This window comes from Chrysochloris asiatica, unplaced genomic scaffold (assembly GCF_000296735.1).
Source record: "Chrysochloris asiatica unplaced genomic scaffold, ChrAsi1.0 scaffold00146, whole genome shotgun sequence".
In the NCBI taxonomy this organism is placed as follows: domain Eukaryota; kingdom Metazoa; phylum Chordata; class Mammalia; order Afrosoricida; family Chrysochloridae; genus Chrysochloris; species Chrysochloris asiatica.
Window position 1 is genome coordinate 615293 of NW_006408664.1, and position 19634 is coordinate 634926.

General features: G+C 42.8%; 1 protein-coding gene across 4 annotated transcripts in view; it reads right to left on the reverse strand.

The window, feature by feature from the left end:
- Nucleotides 1–2076: 2076 nt before the first annotated feature.
- Nucleotides 2077–19634, reverse strand: part of ANKRD6 (ankyrin repeat domain 6) — a 59578-nt gene continuing 42020 nt past the window's right edge. Inside the window, exons 7-15 of one of the 4 annotated variants that reach the window (XM_006870615.1) lie at nucleotides 17430–17528; nucleotides 15906–15983; nucleotides 11064–11168; nucleotides 9287–9421; nucleotides 8616–8801; nucleotides 7698–7850; nucleotides 6908–7021; nucleotides 4526–4652; nucleotides 2077–3063 (exon numbers count right to left, since the gene is read on the reverse strand). In XM_006870615.1, the coding sequence (XP_006870677.1) occupies nucleotides 2495–3063; nucleotides 4526–4652; nucleotides 6908–7021; nucleotides 7698–7850; nucleotides 8616–8801; nucleotides 9287–9421; nucleotides 11064–11168; nucleotides 15906–15983; nucleotides 17430–17528 (1566 nt within the window). In that variant the 3' untranslated portion in view covers nucleotides 2077–2494. The remainder of the gene's footprint in view (nucleotides 3064–4525; nucleotides 4653–6907; nucleotides 7022–7697; nucleotides 7851–8615; nucleotides 8802–9286; nucleotides 9422–11063; nucleotides 11169–15905; nucleotides 15984–17429; nucleotides 17529–19634) is intronic. The other 3 variants (XM_006870616.1, XM_006870617.1, XM_006870618.1) reach the window with 3 other exon arrangements.

A 19634-nucleotide genomic window follows, 5' to 3' on the forward strand; every position in this document is an offset into this window, starting at 1 on the left:
GCATTTGCTCATTTTCACAAACAGCACTAAGGAGGGAGGGAAAATAAAAATACACACTGGGCTTGGAGTTAAGTTTTTGACAATGTCAAAGAGCAAAACAGACCAAACACATTTGTTGAAAATAAAAAGCTATTGCATTGGTCTTGTGAGGTTGCCATCTCCTTTGGGTTAGGAGGCTGGCTGACCCTGTTCTATTTCCTAGCTTCTATTGGCTTTCCTTCAGTGACAATTACCAAGGACAAGGGCCATGCAATCTGCTAGACTAGGTCCATTTGACTTTTCTGATTCGTCCCTTGACTCTTCCATCACTGTGAATTTTGACAAATACCCAGTTCGTGATCATAAAACTTCCTGCTTCAGATGGGCAGCTTATGTAGTTCAAAATACCAAAGCACTCAGGGGCTGAGTTCTGAGTTAAAACTTTAATTTGTTGTCAGCATTCCTTGACAAGGATACCCTTTATGGTCACAGGGATATTTTAATTAGTGAAAATTACTCCTGTTTGGAACATGACTTGATGAACCTCCAGGGATTTCATCTCTTTCGTTGAGCCTTAGGCAGCTTCTGATACAGATCTTTGTGATAAAGATATGGTGGAATGGCTCCAAAGATGTGATGTGATACCTTGTTGGGAGTGGATTTGGAAAGGTACCTTCTAAAAGGGATTCTGCCTTAAGAACAAGCAAGGAAATGAAGAGGAAAGTACCTATACGTGAGCAACTCAACAAGATTCTGGAGAAGGATGGGAGCTTTAGATAGTAGGAACAAGGCAAGTTTACAAACATGAAAATATACTTGAGAGAACCTCAATTTAACTTCATATTCAGGTAATGGTGACATGGAGCCCTAGTATGGTACAATAGGATAAGCACTGGATTGCTAACCACAGGGTTGGCGTTTTAAACCCACTTCTTGGTTTGGGTACTTCTGTTCACGCAGGGCCCAGCCTGCTCCTCGGAAAAACCTACACAGGGTCAGTGTGAGTCGAAACTGGACAGCACTTAACAATGGTCACATATCCCTCGTAGTACAATGCTAAAACGCTCAGCTGCTAACCAAAAAGTTGGTGTGGTGGTTCAAACCCACACAGTGGCTCTGTGGGAGAAAGATCTGGTGATCTGTTCCCATAAAGATTACAGCTTAGGAAGTCCTATGGGGCAGTTAGAGCGCATGGGATTACTAGGAATCAACAATTGAGCTGAAGGATTTACTGACAATCTCAACCAGATCACAGAGTGTCACTATGAAAAATAAAGCATGAGGTTGATCGGCAAAAAATAAACCGAAGGGATTAAAAGTCTACTTTACCTTGCTGGGTGTCCCATGTCATTATTTTCTCTCTGGCTCAATGGGCACCATTTTATTCACAATGGATAATAGCTATTAAGTTTCTGGTTGATAGGTGTTTATAGATACAGAATTGAACTTTCTATATATACATGGAATTTTGAGGTGATAAATATAATCCATATTCCAAGGGACAAGACATTTGGGAAGAACAAAATCCAAAGTTTAATATACCCTAGCTACTTTAAAATGAAACCTTGTTTCTGTGTTTGTTATTACTCATTATGGATCAAGTAAAATCCTTAAAGCTGCATGAAACAGGAACAGTGAGGTCCAAATCAAGTTACTGAGTTATACAGCCTGACAGGATCACTGTGAAGCAGTGGAAAGCTCTTGAGGTTCTTCAAAGAACTCAATTAAAAACTAAATACCATTAAGAAGTAGTCTATTTCTTTATAAAATTTAGACCATTAAGTTAAAATTTAGAAAGGTAATCTGAAATCATTGGGTTTGATTCAGTAATGAATTTCTAGGTAATAGGTGGATATTTCCTCTTATCTGTTTTAAAATCACTATGATCAGTTTTTGGCTCAAAACACAGAAACCATGATCAAATGATTTGAGTTCATTAACCGTACTACTGGCCAATTATTATTTAAATACTGACTTTTCACATAATTGTAAGATAGGCTGGATCTTGTGACATCTTTCTCCTCAAAATGCTTGGTAAGTTCCCACTTGATCAGAATATGTCAGCATTTGGGAATTGAGAGACAGGGTTTAGCGCATCTTGTCTAGGCACAGCAGGTGTGTTTATCTGAATAACTGACTTGAGTTCACAAGGGATTGATTTGTCTCCTTGATTTGTATTATTTCATACATCTGGATCTGAGAGGTTAGGGTTACCTTCGTTCAGCTCCTCAGCGGACCTCACTTCATCTGAGGTTTTGAACTCCAGATGAACCTGGATTGAGGTTTGGAGTTTGTAAAGAAACCTGAAACTAAGCAAGCTTCCCTTGGTTTCAGTTTAATTGTTGAAGTCTTCGTAACTTCAGGGCATAGGAAACGTATGTCTGGCACATTTCAGAAAGTAGGGATGTTTCAAAAGCAAGTCTACTGTGTGCACACACCACCTTTGGGCATAGGTATTCTGCAGTTGCAAAGCCTAAAATCCTCAAGAACCCTTTCTTGTAAATTTTCCCAGGTCCTAATTTTCCTTCTGCACCTTAGTCCTTAGTTTAGCAAGTTCTTCTTCTAAACTTTGAATGTGTTCCTTCAGCGTAGCCTTGTCTTGCTGGGCTTTTTGATTGGCTTGGCTTCGGGCTTCTTCTATCTTCCTTTCATACCACTTTTCCATCTGGGTAGAAACAGCCTCAAAAAAATACTGAGTAAGCTCCAGAGCTTGTGAGGTGTCTCGACTGTGGGGTGCAGTCTGCTCACTGCCTGCTGCTCCTGCTGACAGTGGCCCACAGCTGTTGCTGGATGATGGTTGCTGGGTTCGATGCCTCGTCTGCCCACTTTTCCCAGACTTCTTGGTTTGGGTACTTCTGTTCACGCAGGGCCCAGCCTGCTGATCACACTTGGTTGCCTCACTTGCAGCTGTCTGGACCTTTACGTTCCTCAGTCGGGACCCTCCACCACCGTCAGAGGAAGACAGCTCCTGCTGGGGTCTGTGGGCAGCGGTGGAGTTGAGAGCCTTTTCCTTGGGCCTAACCACCTGGGGGGAACTTTCAGAGGCTGCTACTGGACCTGCGGTTACCACCAATGGATCCGCACCTAGTTTTAGGAGAAAAATAAAATTCAGCAAACTCGCCTTCACATGACTGTGGGTCAGGGTGTGTTTGATAGGTCTGGGAATCCTGTAAAGCACCAGCCAGAGCCCACTCAGTCACCACCCACCACCTGTAACTTTCCTCGGAGGTTCTTCCCACCTTTCTGTTCCCCTTTGCTACTTCCCTACTAACTAGCATCTCAGCTTATTGTGAGGGCGTTCATGGGTTACCATGGTAACATGGAAGCCAAATCTTTGCTGGCCTTTCCTTCAGCCTAACTCAACTCTAGGAGCCTCTGGGTCCCATTTCTTGATTCCCAAGTTTCATAAAACTCACCAAGTGTCTCAAAATAGAGCTGAATATTTATCTAGAAAATGAATATTCCTAGTCTCTAATTTCTAGGCCCTTTTGGTACTAGTTTCTTAACCTAAGCTCCAATTTGGAAAGGTGGTCCGGCTCCTCATCTCCAAAGTTCCATTGCTTCTAACATGAAGCATTTGTCTAGAATGTGTCTCAATGGTGTGAGCACAAAGAAGATAAATCCACCCTGTGGTAACACCAAACAAAAACTTGCTGCTGTTTCCAGTTCACGACAGCCTATGTTACAGAATAGAATTCTCCACAGAGTTTCCTGTCTGGAATGTTTACAGAAGCGGATTACCATGCCTTTCTTCTGGCACCACTGGGGGGGTTTGAATAGCCAACTTTTAGGTAAATAATCAAACACAAACCATCTGCACCCCTTAGAGACCTAACATGAAGCATGTGACATAATAAAATCTCCTGTTGTTGTTGTTATGCACCGTCAAGTCGGTTCTGACCCATAGCGACCCTGTACAGCGTTTCCGAGGCTGTAAATCTTTACGGGAGCAGAAAGCCTCATCTTTCTCCAGTGAAGCAGCTAGTAGTTTCAAACTGCTGACCTTGTAGTTCACAGCCTGATTTGTAACCACTGCTCCTTAAAATCTCCTAGTGAGGTCTAATTATCAAGGCCCTGAATGTCTTCAAAATGTAACCACTGTTGCTAATGTATACATGCTCTACTCAAAGTATCTTTTACCTTAGTATTCGGGGCAGGTACCAGTACCTGCCCCAGGTACTAGATAAAATGGCTGCTGTTTAATGAGGTTTCACTCAGTTGGACTAAGATAAACAACAGGTCAAGGAAAAGAAAAAGAAAAGAGACAAAGGGTCAGGGAGAGAGCTCTGATTTAGATAAAGAAGGGCTGTTCATCACTCCTCGTCTTTGGAATCGACAGCTGAGACCAGATATTTCTGAACACTAATGCAAGACTGCTTCATTACTACAGAGAAACTGAGTGTACAATAGTGAGCCAAACAGACATGGTCCACACCCCTCTACAATCTTTCCCACAGTCCTTTAGTGTGGACCGTCTTCTGATGCAGGAGAGAGATGGGCAAGATTTCATCACCAGTGGACAGAAGGCTTTCTATAGGTGGATTACCTGTAGAGGACTCACAAGTAGATGGTGTAGATTTAGTCCTGGAGGCTCTAGAATCTCCAGAAAGCTTCAGTTCCAGATTCTGAATCTTTAACATGCACCAGCTTTTTAATTCATCCACCAAAGACATCTAAGAACACAAATTAGTATACAAAAGAATCAGGTGAATTTGATATAGGATTTATAAATTGAAGCAACATGAATTAATTTTTCAGTAGTTGAGGATATTGCCTTGACAAACCCAAAAGTTCGTCACTCACCCTCCCACAGGCCAAAGCCTCTCTGCTTCTCTAAACTAAAACTCATCTAGTGCCCAAGCTAACAGCTACTTAGATTCTTCCTTTAGTAACTGAGGACCACTTTAAACTGAAACACCACAGCCACCGAGTCTTCCAAACCAAGCATTTCTGGTTGCCTAAGAGCATGAAATCTCATACATGGGAGCTCCACGTTTATTGTTCCAGGAAGACTGAAAGTTCCTTGAGGGAAGGAGATGTGTCTGCTCAAAAATAATGTAAACATCCAGCAAATGCACAGAAAATATAACTGGCTCAGGGCAGAAATCCCATTTCCCCTAACAAGTTCTACAAATAATTGTTCAGTCTCAACCTATTGCAGTATATTCAACAGTAAACATAAACTATAAATTCTTCTCTTTATTTAAGGATTAAGAAAATGCCATGTTATGTAAAGCAAATACTCTTAAGTTTTCAATGATAGGTCGAAATCTCTTAATTAAAGGAAATGTGTGATGATAAGGATTGATATTGCCGCTACTTTTCATATTTTAAATTTTACTTTGGTAAATATATAACTTTTAACCATTTTTTTGTATGTACATATGATAAAAAAGTTTTTTCCCATTTTTAGCATTCTTTTAGTGTATGATCCAGTGACATTAGCTATATTCACCATGTTGTGTACACATCACCATTACTAGTTCTGAAAGTTCTTCATCCTTCCCAAACAGAAACTCAGTACCCTCCTCTCCCTCCTCCTAGCCCCCAGTAACCACTAATAAACTTTGGTCTTTGTTCACTTGCCTGTCCTAGATATTCCATATAGCTGTGATCCTAGAGTGGTTATCTTTTTGTATCTGACTTATTTGACTTAGAATCAGGAGCCCTCGTGGCACAGTGGTTAAGTGCTGGGTGGCTAACTGAAACATTGACAATTTGAACTCACCCTGCTGCTCTGTGGGAGAAAAACCTGGTGATTTGCTCCCATAAAGATTACAGCCTAGAAAACTCTATGGTACCTTAGTAACCAAAAGACAAGTCAATGGTAAACAAAAACAAAGGCAAAGGACATAAACAGACACTTGATCAAAGAAACCACTCAGGCAGCTAACGCACGTGAATAGATGCTCACTTCATTAAAAATTAGATACAAATCAAAACACTGTGATACCATCTCATACCTGCAAAACTGGCAATGATCAAAAAACCAAAAGACAGCAAACATGAGGTAGTGAAGAGGCTGGAACTCTTATACACTGCAGGTAGGAGTGTAAAATGATACAACCACTATGGAAAATGGTAAAGTGTTTCCTCAGAAAGTTAGAACTAGAAATGTCATAAGATGTAGCAAACCTGCTCCTAGGTATATGAGAGGACTTAAAGAAACTGCATAAAAAATGGAATGAAAACAGTGGAATTCTTCCATGAACTCTTTGAAGACTTGTCATATATCTTAAGAGAAATAAAAGCAGTGACATGGCTAGACAAATGCAAACCCATGTTCAATGCAGCGTTATTCACCATAGCAAAAAGATGGGACCAGCTTAAGTGTCCATCAATGGGTGAATGAATGAAGTATGGTACATACATACAATGGACTATCACTCAAAGAAAAAGAACACTGAGGAGTCTATGAAACATTCATGATGGAAGAATCTGGAGGAAATAAGTCTGAGTGAAGTCAATCACAAAAGGACAACTATTGTATGAAATTACTTGTATAAAAAAATCAAGGATAGGTTTACACACAGAAAATAACATTCTTTGATAGTTACAAGGAATTGGAAGTGGAGGGAGGGAGAATTACTTAATAGCTGGTTATTGTTGTTAAGTGCCGTGGAGTTGGTTCTGACTCAGTGACCATGTATAGGGCTTCTGAGGAGCAGCTGGTGAGTCTATGCCATTGACCTTGCACTTAGCAGTTCAGTGCTTATCCTACAACACCACACCAGGACTTCCACTAGATAGCAGACATGTTTAATTCTGGTAAAGGGAAAGGTAAAATCCTAGGGAACAGCTCTCCTACGTCTCATGGGATTGCAATGAGTTGAGATTGGCTCAAAAGCCCACCAACATTTTCAAGGTATGTGTTGTAGCATGTATTAGAACTTCATTTCTCTTTACGGCAGCTGGTATTAGTTTTCACCTGTCGTTTCTCTCCCTCATGCTGCTCCAAGTCTGAATGCTGTTGCAGGCGATTCAGGCACTCAGTTCTCTCTGCTGAGAGTCGCTCAACCATCAGCTTGTCCAGCACCCGCATCTAGGATTCAATAGCAAAGACCATGTGACTGAGCTGATCTAAGGATGGGCTCTGGGCTCTAACTCCTGAGTGTACCACGCAGGGGCCAGGGAGAAAGCAAGCAAACCTCAACTCCTTGTTTACAACTCAAATTTTTCAGAATTCCTGAGCATGTTTCTGTGTAAGCATTTACTTCTCTTTAGTTAATTATTTGTAGTCAAAGGATTTAAGAGTGTACAAATCGAACCAATGTAGGCTTTGTAGGTAAAAACACACTTTATAGGCCTTGGCATATTATTTCTAAGACTATTATATGGAAAAACTAAAAATGTCTAGGATAATTGTGTCCTCATTTTTTAATAAACAATGTTAGCAGCTGCCCTGTATAGGGCTTCCAACGAGCCACTGGTGAGTTTGAACTGCTGACTTTGCAGTTGAAACCAACCTTGTGGCCCAGTGCTTATCCAACAGTGCCACATCAAGATTCCATACACACACACACATATATGATTATTATAATCAGAAGCAATTTAAACATGTTCCTAAATGATTTAAATAAACAAACTTTAGAAAAATTATATAAGCAACCCTTTTCTCTGAAAGTCCATTAGACGGTGGGCACAGTTTACAGGATATCTTCTTCACTTCATTTTGTGACATAACAACTTGCAATTAGGGGGCTGGCCCACTTGCTTACTTGGTGTTGGGTCTTGTTCTCCATATGCCCCAGCTTTATATTCATTTTATCTTGAACAGATCCCAGTTCAGCTTTGATCTCCTCCACAGTTGCCTCCAACTGGTTCTCCAGCTTGCTGATCAGAGGTTCACATCGACAACCATTGATTGGTGCCTACAAAGTAAACAAAAAAGGAACCAACACAACTTATTCATTTCCTTCAACAATTGCACTGTGAGCAGCTAGTTCGTGTCGTAGTACACTAGGGGCTGAGAATATAGAGGAGGCCGAATGAACCCTGGACCACTGCTGAATGTCCTGTAGGCCAAGCTCTGTGTCTCAGAGGCACTGAGAAGATTCAGAAAGGGTACGATATAGCTGGCCCCTGTCCTCAAGCAGCTCACACTGCTTGTATCTGCACTGGGTCCCCAAGATCTACTCATTTAAGGAAGTGCGGGGGCAGCGGTGCTTCAGTCTCACCTTCTATGCCGGAGACCTGGGTTTGATTCAGTTCTGGGCCAACTCAGTTAACATTCAACCATACCCAGTGGAGGCTTGCATGTTGCTATGATGCCAAATAGATTTCAGTGGAAATTCTAAACTAAGTTGGACTAGAAAGCAGAACCTGGTAATCTACTTCCAAAAATCAGCCAATGAAAACCTTACGGGTCACATGATGTGATCCCCAAGGAATCATGATGACAGGACTCAGCAGCACTCATCCTGTTGTGGATGGGGATGCCATGAATTGGGTGCTGATTTCACAGCTAGTTGGTGCAGAAACCACTGTTTGTTTGTGCCTAACCAGCACGGGTGTGTCTATACTACTTCAGACAATACAGTCACCCAACTTAGCTCTCAAACTCTTGCCTTATGAGGGACAGTACCCAAGGATTAGCCCTGTGTAACCCCTGTGGCTGTATCTTCCACAGTAAGTACCTGCATTACTTTGCCATCTTTGCCGCGGTACAACGTGTAGAGCTGGTAAGCTCTAAACTCATGAGGAGGTGGTGGGGATGAACACCGATGCTTGCTCCTCTTTTTAGGGTGGCTATGAGTGTGCACATTCTTCTGGTGTCCAGGCTGCTGGTCTGCTGGTGGAGTGGGGTCTGAAAAGGCTGACACCTGAGGGAGAGGAAGAGATGACCCCCTGAGCACTGATGGCGTATGCGAGGGTGACAGCAGCCACTCCTCACGGTATTCTACTCCAGACAGCGCAGGAAAGGCTAACTGGGTGTCAGACTCCTGGTGTCAGCACTGGTCTGCGAACCACAAGGCTGGCGGTTCAAACCCACCAGCTGCTCCTCAGAAACTTTATACAGGCCCTCTATGAGTCAGGGCTGACTCAACAGCACTTAAGAACAACAACCTTGTGTCAGCACTCAGCCATTTCTGTGTCCTGGCTCCAAGGCAGCAAGCCAAGTGAAGTGCCTTCAAGCTGGTGAGCTTGAAACTGCCGACCTTGCAGTTCAAACCAGCATTGCAGTGGAGCACGTTAACCCACAGCGCCACACCAGGACTCCTTTAGCTGTTTGGCATGATGAGTCCTTAGACCCTTTGCCAACCTGCTTCCCAGTCACCCTCTCAACTGCTCTCACGTGCCTCCTGACCTTGGGCCTTGACTTTCTCCTCCTGTTGTCCTTTGCCTTGGGCTCTGGGGAGGCTGACCGGAAATCTTCTCTGGCTTCTTCTTTTCTGAGTGCAGCCTGCTCGCTGCTGGGGGTGTCTCCTGCTGAGACACTACCCTACGGAGGAAAAAAAGAAGCCCAGACACCTAAGAAGCTTCTGTTGCTTCCTCTTGTCCACTTAATACCCGCACAACATTTCCTTAAGGAGAGACTTAGACCCTTGACTTAGGGGAGATAAGAGATTGTGTTGAATGTTACTCTACACTGTTCTGACTTCCCTCCCAAAGGCCATGGTTATGGTGAAGAAAAGCCAATACTCAGAACCTGTGCAGCCACCATCATTTTTCTGGAATAGGGGGACATGAAACAGTAGCATTCACTGAGGTCAGGTTTGGGGCTGACATTCCCTCTGTACCCCGCAAGTCCACATGTCCAACACGGGAACAGCAGCAACTAGCAAGATGCCTAGTCAGGTCCTAGCCAAGGATGATTCCCATCTGAAGGAAACAGTAAGTATTTGTTCTGCTTGTCCTATCACCTTCTCACTAGTGGAATAAAATTCCATTTGCAAGACTCCACTCATTAGGGACCCCTGGGAATCTTTGCCAAGAAAACAAGTTTCAGACACAGGGTAGTTTCCCTAGCTAGTGGAGTACTTTGCTTTTATTTTATTATATTTATTAGGTATCAAACGAAGGTGTAGTCTTGAGTCTAATTTTTTATGCTGGAGCTCTAGGAACCTACCATACATGGAACATCTCAGCACTAGAGATTTTTAGTCTTCAGTATTTCAACACTCATTCTTTGAATCTGGACCCCCACAATTTATGTCGGAGAGAACACCTTGAAATGAAGTAATATTAAAATTCTGGTCCTCAAGAGAACTTTTACAGTTTAATATTTATGAGTCACACATAGGAACTTCATCACAGTGAGATGGCCTTAACCCTCGAGAATGATGAGAGGATTTTGAAACAGCAGATAGAAGAACAAATACTTGGGTGATATAATTTGATGTGCCAAAAGGTGTCTGTCTTAGTTCCTACATCCTAATCTTTCTCCTAGGAGACCTGAAGGGATAATTCATTCAGGGCTACCATGTATGATTGTGCAAGGGTTGAGGGATTGAGGAGAGCTGAATTACACCATGTGTACATCCCACGTAGGGCTGGTCTGCCCAGGGGGGCATCTTTTTCTAATTTGCACAAAGAAGTCACATGGGCTAACACAACCTGTGTTAATTCCCTAATCTGAAAGAGAGGAAGCAACCTATGCCAGTAGTTCTCAAACCTTAGTGCATATGGAAACCACCCAGAGGGCGTGTTCAAACACAGATTGCTGGGCCCCACCCAAGAGATTCTGATCTGAGAGGGGTACAGTGTGAGACCCAAGAATCTGCATCTTAGGTTCCCATGTGATGCACTAGACACTTTGAGAATCACATTTAAGGGGGGAGATCTATCAGAGAGGCAGTACTGCCCATGGGGGGGGAGAGGGGGGACACACAAAGGTCACAGACTCTTGGAGCTAGTAAACATGTCCACCCAAGGATTCTGGAAAAGCCAGATAGCATGTGCTCTGAAACCTTGGAGGAATGAGGTTTATAAAGCCAATGGGAAAAGATGGACCATACTTGGAAGAACCCCAGGGGGAAAGAGAGGCAAGGACAGCATGACGGTCGCCAGATAAACCCAGTAGAAGTTGGGAGATGGCTTTCCACCCACTGTACAAGGAGGGTGGACGGCAGGGCTACCCCCACCTTGCTTTGTGCCACCTCATCTCTTGGCACAGACTGGGCTCTCCTCTCTTCCTTGAGCCTCTCTCTCTTTTTCCTCAGGCTTCGCCCACGAGTGAAACGCAAAACCTGAGGGAGGCAAGAGGCATTGTTACAAACCACTGGTGTGTGCGACATCAGCGTGACAGAGTATCTATCCTTGGATCTGGTTGTTTAATCTAAAAGAAATTACAGTCTAGTGGAGAGACCAAATATTCACATCAAACAAGTATCTCTGGACTACTACGATGACTGTTAGATCTTGTGCTGGGCATTATTGGGACCCAGAGGTAGGGAGGTTCCTAACCTCAAACTGTCAAGGAGCTGACAGCTTACAATAATAATCACTGGAATGCATGTACGGGACCAGGACTGCCAGACTGTGAGCTACACAATGTGCACAGACTGTGAGCTACACAATGCCGAGGGCTACCACTCACGCACACTAGTTTTTGTTAAGTGCTATTCAGACAGTTCTGATGCAAAACGACTCTGTATAGGGTTTCCAAGAAACAGCTGGTGGATTTGAACTGCCAATTTTGCATTTAGAAGTCCAGTGTTTATCTGAGAGGATTATAGAAACCAGGCACAGCCTCTCTTCTCACCATCATGGTGCATTGGACCTGAACTACCCATCAGATTTCCTCTTGGCCAAACTATCCACATCTTACATAATTTGATTCAAGCAGTATTATGGTGCATCAACGGTCCATGATACCAACCTATGAGCAGGAGTCTTCTCCAAAATGAAGCACATTTCCTGCCCTTTACCAGCATAGAAAGGTGGAATGGACACAGGCAGGCACATGTGAGATCCAATAGATTCGGGTGTGCATCCAGTACCAGTTAGCTATATAGATAGGATCTATGGGCAAATTATTTAACATCTCTGAGTTCTAACTGTTCAAATGTAAAAACAATGAGTTGCTGGAATGAACTGAGACAGAGAAGGGGGCTGGTGACATTGGACCATCGCTCAATGTTGTGTCTCTCTACTGGCCTTGGTGACTTAGAGCTTTAACTAGCAAATGATGTTAACCAAAGTATAGATGTTTGAGGTGGTGAAACCCCCCAACCTCTGGCCCAGTTCTACACCCACCCTCCTTTCATTCCTGGCTTCAGGATTCACATTGTTGGTGTTTTAAATTCTCGACCTTTCATGGGCATACAATGGAGTTATCCAGAGGCTGTCTTATAATAAATGGCATGGAGGAGATTTGAAAAAATGTAAAATAATGCTGTTCTTTCACTAAATTTGTTTTTACTAACAAAAACAAACGCACAGCTATTTTTCACAAAACAATGATATTTACATTAGCATGAATAGATTTATTGTTATCTTTGACTACATTGATAAATATGCTTAGGATTTCTCAATTTTTAACTTTATATGTGAAACTCAGGTAGTGAAATGGATTATGAGCTGGGTGGCTAACCAAAAGGTCAGTAGTTCTAATCTACCAGCCATTCCATGGGAGAAAGATGTGGCTTTCTGCTCCTGTATACATTCACAGCCTCATAAACCTTATACAGAATCAGCAGGAGTTGGAACCAACTTGGTGGCATGTGGCATCCTGGTGTGGCACTGTAGGGTAAGCAAGCTTGGTTTGAACCACAAAGTTGGCGATTCAAATCCACTAGCTGCTCCTTGGAAACCTTATACACGGTTGTTATGAGTCGGAATTAACAGCACTTAACAACAACTGAAAGAGATAACTTACAAAAACAAAAGTTCATTGCAGGCCTCCCTAATGTTTAAAGAGCCCTGAGGTCAGTGACTGAGAGAACCACTGTCCTCAGCCATTTCTAAAACTCAGTTGAGATTCACTTGGAATTCAAGTTTGTTCACCCAGTTCATGTACTCACTGAACACACCAGGGTCAGTAGGCCTGAAATCCACTGGCAGCAGCATTTGTGAACCATGTTAATCAAACATGACAAGTGACACTCAAGAGGTCACCTAAAATAATGATCAGAAAAATCCCTTCCACATAGCATGTTACTAGCCAGTGAAAATAACTTGAATGGGTTAAAGTCTCTGTCAGTGATCCGTACCATCGACCATACGGGATGCCGATGAAATCATGGAATGTTGACTTTAAGGCCTTGGGGAAAAGTCTCCTCTTAGTACTGCATTGGCTCATGAAAATTTATGGTGAACTAAGGTGCCAGGGTAAGGGGATTTCTACTTATAGCCAGAGCAAACCAAAAGGCTATTTCTGTGACTATAAATCAGCAGAGTCACATATGGACATATCTCAAAGTTAAGAGAACTTCCCTAAAATATCATCTATTTACTTGCTATTAAATACAGGTGTGGTGAATCTTGCTAAAGTCATTTTTAATGCAAACTAAAAAGGAGAACTACATGGGAAAATGGTCCAGGATAAAACTGACTTCCCTGCAAGTGAAGAAGCTTGGACTATGGAAGACAAATGGCAGATGGGTTAAAAATACATCATTCTTTGTGTGCCTGCAGAGTTCTCTAGCCCTGCAAGACTTGATGGTCTCTGTATCGGTGAAAATGGGGCTGCGTGTCCATTAACTTGTCAAATTCTAAAATGCCAGGTGATGATTAACAACTGGGATGAATTTTGACATTTATCACCCTGTACTTTTTGATCCATGAGAGACCAGCATTTTTTCTACCAGGATTCATGGATGTGATTCCACTGATGACTCATGTGTAAATAACTGAAGAGAGGTTGTTGTTGTTATGTGCCGTGGAGTAGGTTCTGACTCATAGCAACCCTGTACAGGGTTTCTGAGGCTGTAAATTTTTACGGGAGCAGAAAGCCTCATCTTTCTCCCATGGAACAGCTGGTAGCTTGGAACTGCTGACCTTGTGGTTCGCAGCCCGATTCGTAACCACTATGCTACCAGAGATCCTTTGAAGAGAGGTAGATCCTCCCCATCTCTAGTAGCTTTTACCAAAGAAGCATCCGACTGCTGGGAGCTCTAAGAATTTCTACAGTTATCTGAGAAAAACCAAGCCTAACAGTAAGAAGCCAGTCAATTTTGCAAAAGACAAAACTCTTACTATTTCCAGACACTACTACTTATGTCAAGGAGCTCTGGTAGCACAGTGATTATGAATTGGGCTGCTAATTTCAAGGTCAGCAGTCTGAAACTACCAGCTGTTTCATGGGAGAAAGATGAGACTTTCTGTTCCCATAAAGATTTACAGCCTCAGAAACCCTCCACAGGGTCACAATGAGTCAGAACCGACTCCACAGCACATAACCACCACGACCACTAGTTAAGTTAGGCATGTTTTAAAAATTCTGGGCTGGGCTTGTGATTGGGCTGTGAAGCAGCAGGGTAGGGATCTGAAGCTTCCTTTGACTCTGTGACTTTATATCTTCGGTAACAGTAGCTAGAATCAGGTGAAAAACCAACCAGTAATGTAATATATAACAGTTCCAATCTAGACATAACCTAAATATTCAACATTAAGATATGGTTTAACAAAATTTCAGACAGCAACAAAAACAATATTGTGCTTCCATTATGATGAATAATTGTGAAGACTCTGGTAGCGTCATGGTTACGAATCAGGCAGTGAACCTCACGGTCAGCAGTTAGAAACTACCAGCTATTCCACGGGAGAAAGATGAGGCTTTCTGCTCCCGTAAAGATTTACAGTCTCGGAAACCCTGTAGTTGGCACATAACCACCACAGAATATATTCCTAGTTAGAATACAAAGCAGATTACAAAAGGGAAGATACAAATATACATACATGAATATATATATATACACACACACACATACACACACACACACATATATATGGAGTCCTGGAGTCCTGGTGTGGCGCTGTGGGTTAATGTGCCAGACTGAAAAGCCGTTTGAACTACAAGGTTGGTGGTTCAAGCTCACCAGCTGCTCCTCGGAAACCCTGTATAGGGTCGCTATGGGTCGGAACCGACTCGATGGCACTTAACACAACATATGGAGTCCTGGTGTGGTGCTATAGGATAAGCACTGGGCTGCTAACCACAAACTCAGCAGTTCAAATTACCAGCTACTCCTTGGAAACTCTATACAGGTTCATTATGAGTCAGAACCAACTCAGTGGCACTTAACAACAACAATATATATACAGTTGGCACAATTATGTAAAAATCATGTGTCTATGGAAGCTAATAAGAAAAAGCCAAAACATTTGTTTCATGGTGATATAGTTATAAATAACTTGTAAATTATCATTCTTGAATTTCTTTATTATTATTTACATAATGTCAACCTTAATTAAAATGACAAGATATTACTATTTTAAAAACTGAATGATAGTTCCAATAGTCAATAAAAAGGAAAGAAAACTATACTGTACTTGACTGCTTTATCTGTCTAGAATGGTCCACTCTTCTCACACCTTTATCTGGGGAATCCCACTTTCTAACCACTTGATCAAATGGATGCTGTCATATTCTTAAAGCCCTAGTCCCTCTTGCTCAGCAGTGGACATTTTCCCCCAAGTTGGTCAATCCTGGTCCTCTCCCGAGATGTATTAAACTGGAACGTCCTCCTTGACTGAGTAGCTAAGAAGGTGTGATCCAAGAAGCTACTGGTAATAATGATCGAGCCACAGGGAGAAATGGTGCCCATATGTGAAGAACAACCTGCTAGAGTAGAAGTCTTCGGTTCTAGTCATCCTAGAAGACCAAATGGATGCCTACATTTTCTACTGTTTAATTAGTGAGTCGATCAATGCCCTATTTAAGCTTGTTTGAATTAGATTTAGTAGATTTCAAACATAGGAGGAGTCCCATTGACTTTGTAGCCCAACATATTCAATAAGGTGGAAAATGCAATAAATCCTACCTGGGGAGCTTTAGTGAGGAGAAGAGCAACTTCTGGATTATTGTGACAGCGGGCTGTCTCCAGTGGAGTTTGGCCTGCCTAAAAAGAAAGGCATACAGAAAATAAGTGAGTTAGAGGAGACCAACTCTGCACACTCGTAGCCCAGGGCCAGCCTCTACATGTGTTCAGCGAAATACAACCAGGGATCTGATGAAGATACCACTGAATGACAAGCTGAGGGACACCTGAGTAAGTGTTCATTGACAATGCAGACTAAGTGCTGGCCCAGGGAGCAGTAAGTACTCGGAAAGGCAGAGGACTATGGTGGGCAAGGGATGCTTCCTGGGAAAGACATGCAGAAAGTAAACATTAGATAGGACCAAAACAGTGAAGGAACAGTACAAAGATCACGAGATCAGTTGAACAATTAATTTACCCTGAAAAACAGAGGGAAGGACTACTGAAAAGGCAGATGGTTGTAGCATCTCAGGAACTGGATTGTGAAAAGCAATTAGGGCACCATTGCCAAATTGTAGGTTCTAGGGAAATTAAGGAGTTCTGGTGTGGTGCTGTATGATAAGAACTGGATTGCTAACTGTGAGGTCAGTGGTTCAAACCCACCAGCCTATCCTTGGAAATTCTACATAGGGTCGCTATGAGTTGGAACCCACTAGATGGCACTTAACAACAATGGAAATTAAACCAAAAACTACGCGTTGATAGCAAAGGGATTAAAAAATAAGTATACCTCCCCAAATGACATGAAGTTCCTGCTAACTGGTTCTACAGCTGGATAGTAAGAGGAGGAAGGGGGAGCAAGATCGGGGAACCAAGGAAGAAGGAGCATTTCAGCAGCTTGGGCTTCCTCTGACTCCAGGCACTCCACACGCTGTTCTATCTATCCCCTATGAGGCTGTGGAGAGTAAAGGGCAGCCGCAAGGCCCAAAGAGGTCCTGAACTGGCTTTTCCTTAGGAGAAAGAGAAAGGGGTGGGTGATGGAGAACGATCCCATCGGAGAAGGATGACTCTGATAGCCGTTTTTCTGAGGAGCACGTGACACTTACTCTTGGCAGTACCCACCTGTCGGTTTATTTAGATCAGGGCTAGGGAGCCTTTTTTCTGCCAAAATTTATTACATCATTCATGGGCCATACAAAATTATCAACTTAAAAATTAGTCTGTTATATTTGGTCAAACATTTAATGAACACCCCGAATGTGATGACTGGAACTGCGGTTGCCTTGGCGGACCAGTCATTCCCCTGACTTAAGAGAGACAGATCTAAGGAGTGCCATTGTCATGCCAAGTTGTGCTCGCTGCAGCTCCAAGTCTAGATATGGGCCTGCAGAGCTTGTCAACTCAAGGGGCTCTAGTCCCCCCGAGGGTCCCAGAAGCTGTGGCTTCAGCACTGTTCCTTGTCTTCCAAGACTCAGCTGGGCTGACTATCTGCCCTTGGAGCCTGCAGATATTTAAGCCATAATAACACACCCTAGTCTGGAAAGGGTTGGGAACTGCTTTTGAAATCATTGTTGCAACTCAACTTACATTATTAACAATGCCCCCATCTGCTCCAGCTTCCAATAAGATTTTAACCACTTTCTTGTGATTTAGGGCAGCAGCAACATGAAGTGCTGTGTCTCCAGCCTGAAAGGAATCAGAAGAAAGCCTGTTCAACCCCTTCCTTCATTGTGCCCCACAGCCCTCTGGCTTTTCCACCCATAGCCAAGTTAGCGGTGGGTCTTCAAAGTCATAGGAAGGTTTGCCTGAAACTGACAATGGACACACTGTTAAAATGTTATGTTGCTTCTTTTTTAAAAATGTGGTTCTTAAAAAAAAAAGAGAGAGAGTGAGATCTTGCAACTAAATGATCTATATACACTAATGTCACATTCCTTTCTGACTGGTGGTACCAAGACTAAGTGCAAGAAGCAAAGTCCAGTTGGGCTGAGGTTGTTAACTAACACTGAGGCACCAGGGTGGGCAAGTAACCCAGGACAAGCTGACTGGCTGTACTTGGGCTCTAGACCATGTGTTCCTGCAGCACAAACAGGCGAGAGGGCAGAGAATCACTGTGTGGCTGAGCAGGAAAATCTGCGGGATGCTACTTTTTAAAGTGCCAGGTGATGCCCCAGCCCTGCAGCTGACCACGCTGGATGTGAAGGAGCCACTGGGAAGAAAGTTGCAGGGATAGGGCATTGTTTGTTGGGATGGAGACACTGAAAGTCAGGGTGTTCACTGTAGAGCAACTGTTTTCTATTTCTTTCCAAATAAAGCTTTCTGGTTTCTTTCTATAAAAATAAGTTTTCAGTCACCTATGAAAGGAGAGTAAGGACAACTGTGGCTTGGTGGGTCAGTTCCAAATACAAATGCTGTTATTTCTCAAACAGATGGACCAACCTAACATGGGAGAAATAAATCAGTCCATTCTCTCCTGTCAGGTAAGCGGGTTAAGCATGCTGGTGGGGGTTTTTTCCGAGGCAGCATAGAAATCCAGCCATCCTCACTGCATGGATTCTTTGATGAGCGGCCAGAACCAATGGTGATTTCATCTGTGGGCCACTTAGTTTTATGTGTTGGGAGAAAGTGCTGTAACAGCGGCCTCCAAACTTGGCTACACATTAGAATGAGCTAGGAAAGCTTTATCAACAATTTTGATCTAATTAGTCTGTAGCATAGCCTGGGCATGGGTAGTCTTCAAAGCTTCCTGGGTTCTCCTAACATGCTGTCAAGGTTGAGCAGCACTGGTCTTGGGAGGTAGTGGGTAGCCTGGGCAGGCTGTGAAACAACAGAACAGAGCCGTTTTATTACGTCAGTGGTTCTCAATCAGCAGGGAGCTGTTTAAGAAGAGCACCATTGCGTGGACCGCACCCCCAGAAGTTCTGGTTCATTTAAAGTGAATTGACAAATCCAGGATTTTTTTTTTTTAATTCTCCTGGTGATTCAAATATGCAGCCTGGGTTGAAACCACTGATAGAGGTGGTATTTAATCCTAACCACAACCTAAAGGAGCTCTGGTAGTGTAGTGGTTACACGTCAGACTGCTAACTTCATAGTCAGCAGTTCAAAATTACCAGCGTTTCCGTGGGAAAAAAGATGAGGCTTTCTGCTCCTGTAAAGATTTATAGCCTTGGAAACCCTATACAGGGTCGCTATGAGTCAGAACTGACTCCATGGCACATAACCACCACCACCACAACCAATCACAACCTAATTATTTGTTAATTTCAGGTTTATGCACCCAAACTTACAAAAATGAAACAATGTCTCACTTAGGCATACCAAGTAATACCATGATAATATATTTTTTAAACCTCAAAATGACTACCAAAAATCAGTCACATTTCCACAGAACACTAATCATCACAGCTTTCCTTCAAGACCCAAAATAGAAATCAAATTGGCAACAGCAACTGAAAAGATTAAATAGGAAGCTTAGTGAGCGGTGAGTTTATGCTAGCGAGGGAGGAACCACTCAGAAAAGGAGGCTGTGAATGGCTGTATGGCTTAAAGAAAGTCATCACTGCCACAGAGGTACACATGTTAGAAACTGCAACAACAAAACAAGAAAAATGTAAGGAAAAAAAAGATATTCAAAAGAGAAACAATAAACATGTCAGCAAGTTTATATAGATAGTTAAATACTATATCTAAATTGATACATGGTGGCCATAGTGTGCTGTGAAGTCAGTTCTGACTCATAGCAACCCTGTGGAGGGTTTCCAAGGCTGTAATCTTCACAGGAGCAGAAAG